The sequence below is a fragment of the Musca vetustissima genome, unplaced genomic scaffold, assembly GCF_032173495.1.
Source record: "Musca vetustissima isolate MV318-11 ecotype Yass unplaced genomic scaffold, APGP_CSIRO_Mvet_v1 utg14942, whole genome shotgun sequence".
Classification (NCBI taxonomy): domain Eukaryota; kingdom Metazoa; phylum Arthropoda; class Insecta; order Diptera; family Muscidae; genus Musca; species Musca vetustissima.
The window spans coordinates 92,265-109,888 of record NW_026882070.1 but is presented as its reverse complement, the minus strand read 5'-3'; the positions used below and the strand labels follow the sequence as shown (position 1 = coordinate 109,888).

The window sequence follows — 17,624 nt, the reverse complement described above, 5'->3', positions numbered from 1 at the left end:
GATGATTCATGCTTGACAGACGAGAAAGACGCTATGAATACCACTGACTATCCTAGTGACTCGTCCAAATCAAGGTGAGTCCTCCACGATGATGAAAGAGTATGCAATCACTGGCGATGATCAAAATCTCCATTTCCCCGACGTGTAATGAAGTTTCTAGACGATGAGAAGACTGTGAATAGCCTAAAAACAAACAGGGCGATGATGGCTGGGACTTCTGATCATTTAGCTCCCTTCAAGGGATCTCGGTGTGTTGAGAGGATCCTAACATCATCCTCCACTGCAAAGGAAGGCAAGGTAATGCGTGTGTGCTTCATAGTCCGAATTTTGTATACCTTAGTTTATGACAGCCAGAATCACAATTATAGAAGTGATTGATTAATTTCTCAAGATGGAGCTAAATAACCACAGTGTTAATCTGGTTAGAAATGCTATGTCTGTTCCCGTACTGCAAGAATCTACTACATTTTACTCCGATAACAAATTTTCCTGTATGATATCGAAGAAAATAGTAAAAACTAGTAGATTCTTGCAATACGGGAATAGACCAGCTTTGTTTAAGTCGTCTGTAGTGAATACACAATTTTTCCAGCCGCATTAAATGGTCAAGCTGCATTAAATGGTATATCTGAATCAAATTTGCATTTATTTGATTGAGTAAATAAACACACATATATTTTGATTTGACATAATAGAGTATTTTGAAAAAATAATTGTAATCAGGACAGTATATTACTGTATTGCAGCTTTTAAAGCCCAACATTGCGTTATTTAATCCATAGAAATATAAAGCATTCACATAGAAATGTTAACACTGAATATCGATTGTCATGTCCCTACTATGTTTACACAGTCCCATTTGGTGAACAGTCAACCTTTTTGAACTGCCTCATTCGTAAACAATACAGTTTCTCTTTTAGTCTCCATTCCACCTCATTCGTAAATGTTCGGTTATCCACTGTAAGTTCATCTTTATCGGTCATTTTGTCTTCTCCTCCCATTCGTTAGCAGCTGGAACGTTTTTCAATTCAATCTTTAGTTTTCAAAAAGTTAGTGGTAAGTTGATAAAATAAAGAAATAAATATTTAGTTAAATTCAATATATTTCATTGAATTTTGTATAAATAGTTACTAATCTTCATTATAAAAATGTCTTTGTCTCAAAAGCTATAGGAAATAACCAGCAATCTATACGAACAACAAATAATTACACCCCTCCCGTCCTCTGGTAACACACACTGATCTCAGACGTCGTCCGTAGAACAAAGTTCATACACTATTTCATTATTACTACTTCAGTAGTGACTTTAGTCAATCGAGCAAGAACGAGCGAACGTAGCAACGACCTGCCGCTATGAGTGAAAGTGCTGCCACAGCAAGTAATTTTCGCAGTCCCGTTATATCGGAGACGAATCTAATACCCCCAACGGGTCTGGGTGGTGTTGGTGGCAATAGTATGATCAACAACAACAGTGGTGGCAATTTGACATTGAGGACCCCGGCTGGTAATGTCAGATCATTAGGGAGCGGCGGCGGCACCACCACCACTGCCGGTAGCACCATCGGCATTTGGTGCTGCTGGTGGTGGATATGCAAGTGGTTATGGAGTGGGTGGATATGGCAGCGGAGGTTATGGCTTTGGAAGTAGTTTCGGTGGTATGGGTGGCTATGGCGGTTATGGTAGTTATGGCAGTGGCTATGGAGGTTATGGTGGATTTGGTGGTGGTTACGGAGGCTTCAATCGTTATGGTGGTGGCATGAATCCCATGGATCCGGAGGCCCGTTTCATACAATTAGCAGAGGCCAGTTCACGCCCCGCCTTCCAAAGCATCGAATCATTGGTTATGGCCATTGGCAACATTGCTTCCATGTTGGATTCAACATTTTTTGCCCTGACCAGCAGTTTTCGTGCCATACTAGGAGTGGCTGCCAATTTTGGCCGTTTGCGTGGTGTTTTCTCACAATTTTGGCATACATTTGCACTGTTCCGTGGCATAACATGGCTGTACAGAAAGTGAGTATCCTTGAGAAAAAAATGGGAAATTTTTACAAAAAATGTTTTTCTTTTTTAGGCTGCTCTATTGGCTACGTTTGTCCAATATTGATCCCTCATCGGAATCGTTTAAAAAAGCTTTTGCCGAAGCCCTAAATGAAACCTCAGCCCAGCAGGGTGCACCTAAATTGCCACGTAAAGGACAATCGCCCTGGCCAGTGGTGGCATTTTTGAGTTTCATTTTCACAGCGCCATATTTAATAATGAAATTGTTGGGAACAGTATCGCAGACAGCTCAAGAAGAAGGTAAGTCTGTACACGATGCAAGAGGGGGTAGTAATTTTTTTTATTTATACTTATCAGTGATGCTTGTATACGAGTATTTAAAACAGATTAAGAGATTAGATAGGAAATGGTATAGCACACACATACACACTAGTGTCCAGTAGGTGTACGTGTGTGTGCGAAACATAATGCAAAACATTTCAATAATTTGTTTCTACCAAAAACAAATATCGTTGTATGACAATATTCCAGTCATTATGGACTTTGTAAGAGAGCTAATCAAATAGATACAGTGAGCCGAAGTAGAGGGAAATATATTTTTAAAATGTATCCATTTGGTACTATGACGTTCTCTTAAAAGACTAAAGCGTATAAAAGGCTTCCTTGATAGGAAGCCAAAGCGGCAAAACGCTTCATTCCTGCGGGCAGAATTCCTCTAATGATACCAAACTATCCATCCAGGGCATCTATATTGGCACAGCAACGCGACTGGCTACGTACCGAAAGCCCCTCTAACGACAGAATCCCGCAGCTAAGTGCTGAAATTGATGCTCTGGCCCTTGAGCATAGGCGCTCTAAATGGTTAGAATACCTTAACCACTGAAATATAAATTCCAAACAGCTATGGTCTACAATTAGAGTCTATCTGGTTCCACAAGAAAAACAAATATCTATCCAAGACATATAGATTGTCAAAAGCAACGCGACCAACTTCGTGCCGATAGCCCCGCTGACGACAGAATCCCACAGCTAAGCGCTGAAATAGATGTTCTAGTCCTAGTTCTAGTCAGTGTCAAAAAATTTTTTTTTCGGAATACAAATCTAAAATTTTGTACTTAAAATCATATAAAGGCATAGAGTTTAGAAAAAAAAAAAACAATTTTCATTTTAACCCTCGGACAGTTTCGTCCGTTTTTCAGCAAGAAAAAAAATCTACAATTAAGAGTCTATCTGGTTCCAAAAGAAATAAAAATCTCCCTGCTAATTCCTTCAATAACCTCCAATTCATTGACCATGCATCTTCCCAGAACTGGACCAAGCATCCAGCGAGGTAGAGACAATTATCTCCAAATCTAAGCCATCCAAAGCCCTTGGTCCAGACGGCATATCCATGTTCATATAAAATAAGCTTAGTGCTGGGTTATCTGACCAAAGTTCTCGAGTTATCGATGTCACAGTTGGTAATTCCGGATAATTTAAAATGTTGCACGGATTAATGCAATTCTAAAACCAAATTAATCCCCTACTAATGGGGAATCCTACCACCCGATTTCTCTTCTTTCACCAGCAGCCAAGGTTTTAGAGTCCCAATTACTTATGTCTCTGAACCAACATTTCGTTCTTGCTACCCACCAACACGGTTTCAGGGAAACATATAGCACAACAACGGCTTTGCAAGAAATTACTTCCAAGATTGCGAATGGCTTCAATCAGCGACGACCACCTGAACGGACCATTGTGGCAGCCTTAGCCAAGGCGTTTGATACGGTCCATCATTCTTTGGTCCATATTGGGCATATTCATGTTAAAGAAGCTTGGTGCAATAGGGCTGGGTTAACTGACCAAAGTTCTCGAGTTGCCCGGATTGTTCCAATTCTAAGACCAGATAAATCCACAACTAATAGGGGATTCCAACCGTCCGATTTCTCTTCTTTCACCAGTAACCAAGGTTTTAGAGTCCCTATTGCTTCAGTCTCTGAAACCGCATTTCGTAATTGCTACCAACCAAAATGGGTTCAGGCAAACATGAAGCACAACAACGGCTTTGCAAGAAATTACCGCAAATATGGCAAGATCAAAATGGAAGTACCGCAAGGCGCGGTGTCCTATATCCCATTTTGTTCAACATATATCTTGCGAAACTCCCCGTTACTCCACCAGATGTTTTAGTGGTGTCGTATGCCGATAACAGTACGATTATTTCGTCCGACGTTAACACTGATGACGTAAGTGCAAAAATTTCCTACTACTTAACCACCATCAACAACTTTTTCCGGGAGCGCAATCTAAAATGATCCACTGCAAAGTCTACAGGGTCACTTTTCACTTCCTAGGGGAGTTGCCAATCTCCTACTAGGTGCGTCTTCACGAGTGGCGTAAGGAAAAGGGGTGTCCATGGGGTGCATGGGGTGAAACAGACCTACGTCAACTTTTCTCTGCACTTCGTGGAAACCTGGGGGATCTTCGGGGCCACGTGTCGTCGAGATCAAGCGATTGTGATCCGGCTGCTCTGGGTTGTGGATGCCTTGGCACCTGCACCTGCATATCTGCTACAAGCGCATCAATTTCAAACCCGAATAACTTTGACGAATAGGCAATTCAATTGGTAAACGAGCAAGTCAAGTCTGATGCAAATCAGTCTATGGCTGATAGGACTGTAGTTCTGGGAGGAAACGACATACACGGGGCCCTTATCCACGATAGTTTAGAGGAGCAGAGTAGGGAAATCTTCGACCAGTTACCAGCCTAGGCCGAGTCAAAAGGCAAAGGAAAGGCTACTGAGAACATCCCAGCATACTGTATTGTTGACTAAACAGTCCCTGCTGGCATGCTATCTGCCGAGTCATCCCAACCATCACACTGTGATGGCAGATTCACAACGGCGACACATCCGCCAGACCTTCAGGCGCTATCGTGATGACATCCAAGACGTCATTCCATCGGACGTTAACAGATTGTTGACAGCGAATGTGATGAAATCCGTGCATCAACTGTCGGTCTCCGAAGCCATAAATGGCTATAGATGCAACAAAGTCCTACTCCAACATCCTCCTGCTATTTAGGAGAGTGAGATGCTTCTTCCTAGGCTAAGCCGTTCGAATCTGGCACAACTGCTGCCACCAAAGCCCTCACAACATACATTCCATCTGTTCAATTGTTCGTCCGAGCCTACAAGTCTATTGCCTATAGACTTATGGCTAAAACCAATAGAGGTTGCACAGTTTCTCCAGCTACCTTCTTCCAATCTGAATTCCGTTTTCTATCAATATTTTCAGGAAAGAACTTTCACCAACAGCCAACATGTTACAAGAACAACGAGTCTTCATTCGTATGCATTTCGTACTATGAAGTCCTCTAGGTTTAGGGACCAGAAACACATCGATCAAGGCACTCACTCGGTCATTACTTTCTAATATATAATTTTTAACCTAGGTCCCCCATAAGTTTTCGTTTGGCTGGCCCAAACCCAAGTATATTTCTTCCCATTACAGATTATTAATAAATGTATTTCTTTTCTTCCTTTTCTTGCAGCCCGCAATCCCAGCAAATGGATACAACCCATAGAATCTGTAGCTCTCTACGATTTCTTGGCTAGAAATTCTTCTGAGCTAAATATATGCAGTGGTCAGCGTGTAAGAATTGCTCCCAAAGAAATACAAAATACATTGGGTCTGCTAAATACCGGTTGGGCCATGGCCACAACAGATGGACAAAATGCGGGAATTATACCAATTAACTATGTCAAATCACCGCAACAAATGCGTCAGGAACAATTAACGAAACCCGTACTGGATGTACAACCCCCACAACAAGAGATGGCATCAATGCCACAACCACAAATTCCCGAAATGCCAACAACAAATCACAACAATTTAGAAGCTGCTACAACACAACCGCAATTAATGAATCTATCACCCAATGCCTTTCCATCACCGCCTGCCACCAGCAACAACTCAGCGGCCTTAGTTGATGATTATGATTTTGAAATTGCACCCCAGCCAGTGGGACCTCCCCAAACAGCTGATGTTGCCCTGCAAAATGCTTTTTAATTACATCCAAAAAAAATGTCTCAACGAAGTAAATGGGCAAATACAATATTCAGGTTTTAAATAAATTACAAAGCAAATATACATATATACACCTACATTCTAAATACAAACTACAAAAATCCCAAATAGATTATATAGCAATACCATAATTTAAGCATTGAATTTTATTGTTATAACTATTTTGCAAATGTTTTTTTTTTCTTATTTGTTGATTTTTTTTATTTTCCATTATGTATGTATGATGTCGGTACTGATGTAAATTTTTACGAGATTTTCAATGTACACGATAGTTTGAGAATAATTATATATGTTTTGTATTATCTTTGTTTAAGCTTATTTTTTCTAAATGAAACTATTTAATATTTTTTTATGTGTAAGTAAGGAAACTAAGTGAAACTAGGTGAAGTGAAGTTATTGTGTAAAGGATTTTTTTAATCATAGATCTATAAAATAATAATAATAAATAATTCTTAATATTAATAAATGAACATTTTCCTTTTTGATGTGGGGTATATCGGTTTTCTGAAGAGGACATATCAAAGGGAAAATATAAGATATCTATTCGTAGATAGATTCCAACGATCAACTTCGTCAGTCGGAAAGTGGTCTTTAGATGTCGATCGACTGACAACCAATGAACTTCATTAATGCACCCATCGGGATCAGCTCGGTCATTGATTATAAATAAATCTACGGGACCTCTATTTAGCATTCCATGGACACTGCGCTTTGGATACGAATTGAGAACATTGCTATACCCGGATCTTAATTGTGCCAAAATCGAACGGGTTTGCCCTGGAAGAAGTTTATCAATGTCCGAAATTGTAGTAGGAATTTGTTGTATCTGTAGCCATTTATGGCTTCGGAGACCACCTGTTGATGCACGGATTTTATCGCGCCCGCTATGGACGGATGTGTCGCGAGGTGTATCAGCCATAATTACGTTATGGTTGGGATGACACGACAGAGAGCAAGCCAGCAGGAACTGTCTAGTCAATAAGCAATATTATGTGGCATGACTGACAGCATCCTGGCCCCCCCTCAAGGTGGTTGTTGTAGCAGCTTGTACTGCTGTGTATTTCTTCTTATTCTCCTTAATCGGGTGCTGCTTCTAACTCCAAGTTCAGGAAGGTTGCGACCTGTATCGGTTGAGTCTAAAGAGAAGATGGTGTTAGGTGAGTGGGTTTGGCTGGGCAGTTGAATAGGTGTAGCGTGGCATGTGGTCCATTACCATATGTCGGGCAGATATTATCGACCTCTCCATCAATTCTTGCCCAGTGCCCAAGACGACTCTGGTTTGTCGAGGTAGCTGCTGCTCTTTTGCAGCTATCGTAGGCGGCTGATCTCCGAGGATAGTGTTCACACGATATTCTCGAATTTCTTCCTCAACTGCATACGTGTGAATACGATTCAATCCTGCTTCATAGGCCTGTTGATCTAGAGGCTGCCTTTTGTACCTTTGGACATCTCTTTCCAGATCACGAATATCCTTCCTGACATGCCTAGGTGGGGGTGTCTATCCATGTGTTAAGGATTTGGATGGCTACTCCTATAACACCCAAGCAGGCCAAGCATCGACAACATCTTGTTGTGTTGACGCACAGGAAGGATCTTCGTCTCCTCATGTAAGTCATGAGGTCTATTGGAATAATGGCGCCGTATAGTTTACCACAAACCGCCCTTTTGCAAGTATATGTCATTAACAAGGTTTCTTTGTCAGATCACCAAGAGCTGCCGGCTAGCGACTTGAGAACCTTGTTTCTGCTCCTGATTTTATCGCAAATAGCTGTGGCATGTGCGGACGACTTATGAACTATCGAATGTGACCCTAGAACCTTGGGGTAATTGGTGAATGTGACCCTAGCACATGTACCTTAAGGTGTAATTGGTGATGCATTATTTTGAGTTGTTTGCAAAGATCTCCATTATGTGTCGCTAAGAAAAAAATCCAGACTGTGGCAGCATAATTAAGGATGGAACGACCTATGGCCTTATATGCCGTTAACAACGTTTATTTATTTATTCTTAGCTTTCACCTTCTGGTTGATGTAGTTACAATGTGAGGAGAAATAAAGGAGGTTATCGAAGACCACCCTAAGGATTTTCGGATTATGGGCGGTGGGGATGCGCCTACCTTCAATGGAAATTTCAAATTCTAAGAATAAGGATTTGATGTCGGATACGAGGTCCATGATACGAGGCTATGCCATGCCAAGGACTCGGCGACTAAGCCTGAAAAACTTGTTGAGGCGTCCAGGTATCAACAAGGCTCCGTAGACTGGAAACCGTAAAACACTGATGAGCACGATATCGCTTGACAACCTAGCGTTCACAACATTCTTATGATTCTCAACCGTTCTGCGATCGTTATGACCAAGGAATGGAGATGCTGTTTTAGCTTTCAATATAGCACTTCCTGAGAGACAAATTTACAATGCCACGTTCCATCAAGGGTGCCGCTCGTTTTTAGATATTTTGCGGAGGGTGCTAAAGATTTGGCTCGGCCAACATACAAAAATTCCTTTAATTAAAAACATATTTTCTTTTAATTTTTTTCTCATTTTATTTGTTTCTTTATTGTATTTATATACCGACTTTTAAGTTTTGTTATTGATTAACCATTTTTCTCGATACCTTGTATGCTTAATTTCATTATTATTTATAATTATTTTTTTTCTATTAATTTGATTTCCACCTAAAATTATTCATTCATTCTTTGTTGTTATTTGTGTTTTTGTTTACAGCTACAGAGTTTTGTAATGGAGTTTTACTAAACTAAATTTTTAATAATTTGTTTTTCTTTGTTGTTATTAAGACTCTTACAACTAGGAAAAAAGTTAATTAATTAATAATTAATTTGCAATCAGTTACATTTATGATAATAATTATTTGTTTTTTAAGGACTTAAAAAATATTGTTTTTCCCATTCTTTTTTTATATATATAATTTTTTTGTATTCTTTAAATGTTTTTTTATGGATATTTTTTGTTTGTTGAGTTGATGTTTATTTTGTTTTTTGTTTTTAAAAAGAGAAAGGATATATATGTGTTAGTTGTTTTTTTGTTTCAAAAAGGTAGGCTTTGTTTTGTTGGTTGTTGATTTTTTAATAATAAATTTTATTATTATCAACATTATTATTTGTTTTATTATATATAAAACAAAACAAAAAAAGAATTATAATAGAAACAGATTTTATTATTAAACACAAAAAAATAATTAATTACAAGTTTGTAATATAACTGGAGGTTTTTTAATAGAAAAAAAATATATGTATATTGAAAATAGAACAATAAAAAATTAGCATACAAACATATTTTATATGTTTCAAATGGGTTTTTGTTTTTTTTCTGAATATTATTAAATATGTTTATATATAATTGTATATATATATAAAGATTAGAAATTAAAACCTATAAAAAATAATAAACTAAAATTAATAAAAAAATATAAGAATTGCCTTAAGAAAAATAAAAATTATTTTTCTTTTTTCGCTTTGCTTTTTGTTTTAAGTCTTGTTTTGTTTTTCTTGAGAAAATCAAAAATATAAATTATTTAAAATTAAAAAAAAATGGTTGCTGTTTCCATTAAGCCCCCTTGCGCGCAACAAATTTGACATATTCGAATAAAAAAATATTTGGAAAATAAAGAAACAGATTTTGGGGTTGGAATATTGAATAGAATTGAAACTAAAAAATTTGAAAAAAATAATAATACAAACATAACAACAAATATGAGAAAGTATTGGAATTTAAAAAAAAAATAAATATTGAAAAAATTATTTTTGGTTACTTTCAGAACTTTAGACACGGTCAAAATGCACATTATAATTTTATGAAAGGTATAAATTGTGATTTTTAGATCGGGACCCAGATTTGAAATTACTGTAGTGGGGAACGGGATCTATTAGAGCCGAATTTCTTCAATAAAAGTTCTCTAAAGGCCATCAAAACCACATTATGGCAATTGTGTTTGAAGACAGCAAATATTTTTTGGATGGATGATAGGTTAGGTTATAGGTTTTTAGGTCTGGTTTTCTTCACTCAAAGGCTTTTAGTTCATTGTGTTCATCCTCAAAATAGAAATGATAGAAAAGAGAGAAGGACTTAGCCAGTAGAGATTTTTTTTGACAAAGCAATGTATTTTGGTTTGGATCTATTTCGGAGAAAAAGATTGAAGTGAGAGCACCAATTGGTGTCCCTTGATACAGAGCATCAATAGACACTTAGGACTTAGCCAGTAAAGTTTTAAAGGTTAAGGAGTATCAATTGCTGTCTCTTGCTACGGGGCATTTGTCTTCATAGATATTCGATCTTTTTTTTTTAATCTTGCTTATCGCCGCCGAACTTTTTATGTCCTCCCCTATGTACAATGTCTTAAAAATTCCTTCAATCGATCGGTAACTTTATATGGGGACTATGTCTTTATAAATTCTTGATGATATAGGCACTATGGAATACAGGAAATTAAGCGGAACCCTTATACCGGGTTATGGTATCTCCAAGAAATCCACTTCGTTAAGGAAATAGGTGCTAAAACCTTCAGAATACTGGTGCAATATTGCTGAGTTTCTGCGAACGCTAAATTACCGCCACTTCTGTAAGACTATAACCTTAAAACCCCGAAAATGGACGGGACCTTTTTAATATGGGGGCTATGACAAAATATAAACCAATATCGAAAAAAATGCCTACCAAAGTGTTTTTCGACCTTTAAACACCTGAAATGCCAAATTAAGGCCACACCGGAAAAAACCACTTCGGGTGAAATGAGGTGGGACTACTAGTACATAGAGGCTATGTCAAAACTTAGTCCTATATTGCTAATTTTCTACAAACATGTTGTTCACCTTTCTCACGCACCGAATGCCAAATTGCATTGAAATGTGATTTTGGGTCATTTTGGGTATTATTTCCAATTAAGGCCAATTTTACCAGTATGTCTTGATTGTAGATATGAAGGATATATTTCACTATAGGTCACTGATGGTCCGAAATCTGGATAAGCTCGGCGTGCCTTTTCAAAATGGGAAGTGAAATACTGATCTCACATAGATGAAGAAAAAGAAGGGAAGGAAACGATCGAATATCTACTCTATCTATGCCCCATGTTTCGCATAAGAAGAAATCAACTGTTTTGTAGGCATGATATTGACACCCTTAAAATTTTTTTTAGAGATCAGCGATATATTCAAAAATCATTTAAAGACAGAAAATTTGGTGGGACCTTTATACAGAAAATTGGGGGAGGGACCTTTATATGGGGGCTATGTCATATCATAATATGGGAAAAACTCTGCCAAAACATGGGTCCTACATTGACAAATTTCTGATGAGTGTGGTTTATTTTTCCACCCTTTAAAAAACCCGAAATGCTAAGATGTTCCCTCATCTACCTGCCGATTTTTGTGGCTTCATCTTCTCCGATCCTTGCCTTCCCCATTAATGAAATATACACCTTTGTTCTTTTCTATATTTCATTCTTTACAACATCTTTTAGGATGATCACAATTGACCACAGGTCTTCGAGTGGAAAAACTGCTACCCGGCAGCAGCAAATCCTCTAACCTATTCCTACAAAATGTGTAAACTCTTTCATCCTTTAAAAAAAAATCTGACTTTTTCATTATTTGTTGTTTTTCTGTTTTGGTAAAAAATAGGGATTTAGTGCAAACCTAATAAAGCCGAAATAAAACAGAAACTAAAGGAATCATCTGATAAATTACTAACAGAATTATCCAAAGGTGCAGCCGCAATACCAGCGATATAATGTTGTCCTCCTGCTGTCTGGCCTAATAGAGCATCATTTGAATTTACATTTGTTGGTTCTTGCTCTTCTCTTTGTTGTTGTTGTTGTGGTTCTTGGTGGGAAATATAATTCACAGTTGCTGCTGCTACTGATGATGAGAAGGAGGGCCTTTGTAATTGCTGGTTACTTTTTGGCTGCTCTTTCTTGTAATTATCATTAAAATCTTTAGTTTCCGATTTTATTTCATTTTTAACAGGACGACTATTTTGGGTGGGAGATGATAATGACGAAGAAGAGGAGGAGGAGTTGGTTGAACATTCAATTGCCGAGGTGGAAGATGTGATGGAGGAACTAGATGAAGAATTGCTGGTTACAGGTTTAGCTATTGTTGATGAACAAGTCTGATTTTTCTTTTCAACTGTTCTCATAATGTTTTGTTGTTGTTTTTGTGGCTGTTGTATTGTTTTGAAATGTTTATTTTCCTGTTGTTGCTGCTGTTCTTTTAATATGATATTCATCATCATCGATTTGTTGTTACTTAACGTAACTCTTTGTACACCTCAATCAATATCACTGTGTTCCACATATTCTTCATCATCTTCGAGATCTGAGGTTCGTAGCACACCAATGCCGCCGATGCCAACGCCACCACCGCCGCCACCACTACCTCCTATCGTTCCGTGATGATGTTGCGGTGTACCCGTCACCGTTGTCACCGTTGTTGTTGTATAGCCATGCTGTGAATTATCCTGTGTCGCGTCAATATATTCATAGCTGGTCATATCTTCATCCGAATCATAGGCAATATCATCATTGGCTTTACCATTGCCGTAGGCTGAAATAAATTCGGGGAGGGAGAGAGGAAAATTAATAAATTGTTTTAAATTAAAAAAAGAAAAACATTAAAATAAAATCGGACGAAAAAATATTTGAAAGCTATATCTAAATCTGAACCGGTTTTCAGGAAACTTGACACACATCATTCTAGATCTTATTCAGTGCGCCATGACTTTGGTGCACCATTTACATTAAATCGGACGATAATATATACGGGAGCTATATCTAAATCCGAACCGATTTTCAGGAAACTTAACACACATCATTGTAGACTTAATTCAGTACGCTATGCTAAATTTCGGGCAAAACGAAAGATATATAGGTTCGTTGGTGCACCGTTTACATTAAATCTGATGAAAATATATATGGATGCTATATCTAAATCTGAATCGATTTTCAGGAAACTTAACACCCATCATTCTAAACTTAATTCAGTACGCTATGCTAAATTTCGGGCAAATCGAAAGATATATAGGGACTTTGGTGCACCATTTACACTAAATCGGACCAAAATATATATGGGAGCTATTTCTAAATATGAACCGATTTTCACGAAACTTAACACACATCATTCTAGACCTAATTTAGTACACTATGCTAAATTTCGTGCAAATCGAAAGATATATAGGGACTTTGGTGCACCATTTACATTGAATCGAACGAAAATATATATGGGAGCTATATCTAAATCTGAACCAATTTCGATAGGGTTCGTCCTTGGGCCTGTACCACAGTGTGGTGAAGGGTATACCAAAATATATTGTAATGAAACGTCTCGAAACATACCTTCAATATATTTTTCGAAATTTGGTGGCACCAATGACTTGGCTCGTTCAATATCCTCATCCGAACAGTGGCCCTTATCCAAACCTAAAATAAAAAGATGGTATATTTTAGTAAATTTGCAATCAATAATAAATTGAAGATAAAAACCTACCGAACAGTAAACCCATGCGTTTTAAAACCTCAGCATCATCGTGCATTTCAAATTTATCATCAAATTTAAATATATACTCCGACCTAGGAAATAAATTCCACAAACAAATTATATGAAAAAACTTTCTCCAGAAATCAAATCTATATCAAAACTTACTTATCATTGGTTACACTACAATTAATTTTGGTTGATTTATGCGTATTTACAATAATAAATGGTAATTGTATCGATGAATTTGCTGTTGGTATAATGCCCTGTCTTTCAGCTTCTTTGTTGCGTTCAATGAGACTCTTAAACGAGACCTGCTGCAGCAGTAATTCGCGCAATTGTTGATGTTTTTGTTTGATGCGTTCGCGGCGTTCCTCGTTTTCTTTTTCCAATTGTGAGCATTCCTAAAAAATACGACAAAGAAGTAATATATATTTATAAATCACTCCAGCCCACTTCTTTCTTTTTGTGTGATATTGTCATTTACCTCCACAGCACTGGATGGCAAACCAATCCAGCGTATTTCCTTTTTATCTTTGGATATTATTTGCAGTGCCATTAACACATTTAAAGCATCATAGACACGACGTCGTATGTTCTTTTGATCACAGTTCTTGTCGAAGGAATTATTTTGAATTTCTTCGGCCACCAGTTCATCGGCTACCTCGTTGTAGGTGGTGGTGCCCTTCACTTTGACTTTTTCACAGACTTTCAGGGAGAAGTGGCGCAAACCCTTGCCGGCCTTTTCCGGCTTACGTTTTCTTTGTACTACAGATGCATTTTGATGATGGCTGGTGGTTGTTGTTGTGTTCCTAAATTATACAACAACAAAAAAAAAATACACAATCAAAATCCAAAATTCCAAGAAAAATTAATTTTGTTACAACTTACATTTTTGATTTATTAGCCGCTGCTTTTGCATTATTTGCTAAAATTTGTGGTTTATATTTGTAGCGCTCCTCCTCTTTGACCACCGTCTATATATTTAAATGTGTGTGTGTAGATTATAAAGAAGTAAAAAAAATATAAAATTATTTTTCGCATTTTCAAGTTTTTCTTTTTTTTTCATTCAATACTAACCGTATGCGTCGTAAATTCCTCCAGAGGTTCATATTTTATTGTTGTGATATTTGTATTGTGTTGTTGTTGTCTTTGCATATTATTGGAATTCGCCGCCGTCGTTCCACTGGTATTTTGAGTACTACCACTACTACTTTGTGGCGTTATAACTGTGTATGTGGTATCTACAAATGAAAAAACAATCCGTAGGTTATTAAGAATTATTCATAAATTTGAAAATTTGGGATTACAACGAACGAATCCGGTACTTACTTTCTGCCGTTTGAATGTTATAACTATTTTGTATTCTAACAAACTGAGGTTGACTGTTGTTCTAAAAATAGGAGAAGAAAAATATTTAATTTATTGTAATTATAATTTTTTTTATACATGGTAGAATAAAAATGAACCAAAGACTTTGTCAATTTTTCTAGTCGCTCTACAACAATTATAATCTGAACACCACGAACTTTTACACAGGGAAGAGGATCCGGGGAGATTTAGATATAGCTCCCGTATATAGTTTCGTCCGATTTTATGTAAATGGTGCACCAAAGTCTCTATATATCTTTCGATTTCCACGAAAGATGTGTGCTAAGTTTCGTCAAAATCGGTTCAGATTTAGATATAGCTCCCATATATAGTTTCATCCGATTTTGTGTAAATGGTGCACCAAAGTCCATATATATCATTCGATTTGCACGAAATTTGGCATAAGGTACTGAATTAGGTCCCGAATTATGTGTGCTAAGTTTCGTCAAAATCGGTTCAGATTTAGATATAGCCCCCATATATAGATTCGTCCGATTGTATGTAAATGGTTCCTTATATATCCTTCGATATGCACGAAATTTGGCATAGAGTACTAAATTAGGTCTAGAATGACGTGTGTTAAGTTTTGATTTAATGTAAATCGTCCGATTTAATGTAAGTTGTGCACTAAAGACCCTGTGTTCGACCGACTGGCACACAATTTTGTACAATGTAGTGTAGATACTATGACCTTTCGTGTCAAGTTTTCTTGAAATCAGTTCACATTTACATATAGCTCCTATATATACTTTCCTCCGATTTTAATTAATTAATTTTTAATTTATTTATTCACAATAATTTCAAAGTCCGCAGACCACATTTAAGAAATTACCAGTCTACAAATCTCATAATTACACTTATAATAAACAATAACGCGAAAATCCTCGACTATAAAATAAAACAAGAAAATCTTAACAATCACGATAACAATTGCGGGCCAAGAATAATACATGTACATTTCACTAACTTGACAAGCAATACTAGTAAAAGTAGTAATTATTCACAGAAACCCAAACAAAAATTTTGACTGCAACTAAGATTCTACTCGAAGATCGAGCGGAAATAGCTTAATATATAAAAAATAATAAAAAAGTTACTCTATAATGTTATCGTGGTTATTAAAACAGTATTAAAAAAAATACAAAAATTGAGGCACTTATCATTACAATAAAATTAATTAACAATAATTTATACAACTGTTATCACAAGAAGGATGGGATCAACTCAAGTATCTGTAATAATAAAATTCATTTTACAATATTAATTAAAAGATAGAAAAAATATAAACATAAATATAATTAAACAGGATTGGGTCTACTCAAATAAATGATACAGGGAGTATTATTAATTATGGTATAAATAAACAGAGGATATCTTACAAAATGTAATTATATAGGATGGGGTCTACTCAATTATATAGGATGGGGTCTACTCAATTAAAAGCACAAGGCAGAATCACAATTACACAATCACAATGGAATTTTAAAAAACTTTTACCATGAATTATTAGTACGTAAAAAGGCATAAAGCCTATGTCGGTAAGCACTAGGTGAGAGATGAAAGCTTCTTAAATGAAGTGGTAACGTATTAAATTTCCTAGCTACTCGAACATAAAACGATCGCTCTAAAATGGATGTTAGTTTTGGAACTATAAGCTGAGGGTTCCTAGTTGATTTTGAAAAAGTAAATTGTTCCATTAAGAAAATAGGAACACGGCATATATTTACCTTATAAAAATGCAAAATACAACGTCCGACAACGAAATCTTGAAATGAACATCCAATAAAATCAGAAACATATGACGACACATGATCCCGAACCTTTAGTGTATAAACAAAACGAATAAGACGATTAAAGACTAAATGAACCTTCCTAAAAATCCCAACCAATGTTCCCGAGTAAACTTCAATACAATATAAAACAATTGGCATAACTAATGCATGCGCCAATTGCCGCCTAATTTGCAAAGATAAAGAAAGCTCAACGCTGTACAACTTCCTTAAGAGAAAATTTACTTTCGATACGACAGAATTAATTTGCATATCAAAATTCAGGTCTTTGTCAAGCCAAATACCTAAACACTTAACATGATCAACAAACTCAATATCAACATTATTTATACGAACATACACAGGCATAGCTGAACATGTCCCAAATTTAATGGCTTTAGTTTTAGTTGAACTAATAGATAATTTATTGATACCCATCCACTGATTCAATACTGAAGTCGAATGATCAATAACTGCTTGTAATACTTCAGGAAACTCATAACTACTTTTAAACAATATTTGGATGTCATCAGCAAACACATAAGGCTTACAATTAGCCGAAGAAAGCATATTAAAAAGATCATTCGTGTATAGAATAAACAACAACGGACCTAATACAGACCCCTGAGGAACACCACTCAAAACTGGTAATAAACTAGAGCTACATCCATTAGACGAAACATATTGAAATCTTGAAGATAAATACGAAGACATTAGCCTACAAGCATTACCCGAAAAACCATATGTAGAATTTAGTTTCCTAACAAGTAAATTATGATCCAGACGATCAAATGCTTTTTCAATATCAAGGCACAACAAAACACAACAATCACGATCACTAACTGCGGTTCGAATAGAACCCTGCCAACAGCGAAGTAGTGCTACGATTCCTACGAAAACCCATTTGACAATCATGGAGCAATCTATTGG

At 36.6% G+C, this 17,624-nt stretch overlaps 3 protein-coding genes across 3 annotated transcripts in view; 1 reads left to right on the top strand and 2 right to left on the bottom strand.

Moving 5' to 3' along the window:
- Window positions 1-1,344: 1,344 nt before the first annotated feature.
- On the top strand, window positions 1,345-6,047 carry LOC133328231 (peroxisomal membrane protein PEX13). Its single transcript, XM_061536778.1, is given in 4 exon segments — window positions 1,345-1,536; window positions 1,538-2,013; window positions 2,072-2,298; window positions 5,530-6,047. Coding segments are annotated over 4 exon segments (1,404 nt in total). The 5' UTR covers window positions 1,345-1,353.
- Window positions 6,048-11,707: 5,660 nt separating this feature from the next.
- Window positions 11,708-12,220, bottom strand: LOC133328230 (uncharacterized). Its single transcript, XM_061536777.1, has one exon. It carries the CDS (start codon window positions 12,218-12,220, stop codon window positions 11,708-11,710), a length of 513 nt encoding a protein of 170 aa, XP_061392761.1.
- A 132-nt stretch (window positions 12,221-12,352) lies between these two features.
- LOC133328229 (transcription factor Dp) overlaps window positions 12,353-17,624 on the bottom strand; it is a 73,196-nt gene continuing 67,924 nt past the window's right edge. Inside the window, exons 6-13 of the mRNA XM_061536776.1 lie at window positions 14,887-14,947; window positions 14,635-14,798; window positions 14,446-14,531; window positions 14,042-14,366; window positions 13,723-13,958; window positions 13,567-13,649; window positions 13,416-13,499; window positions 12,353-12,627 (exon numbers count right to left, since the gene is read on the bottom strand). Of these exons, the coding sequence (XP_061392760.1) occupies window positions 12,353-12,627; window positions 13,416-13,499; window positions 13,567-13,649; window positions 13,723-13,958; window positions 14,042-14,366; window positions 14,446-14,531; window positions 14,635-14,798; window positions 14,887-14,947 (1,314 nt within the window). The remainder of the gene's footprint in view (window positions 12,628-13,415; window positions 13,500-13,566; window positions 13,650-13,722; window positions 13,959-14,041; window positions 14,367-14,445; window positions 14,532-14,634; window positions 14,799-14,886; window positions 14,948-17,624) is intronic.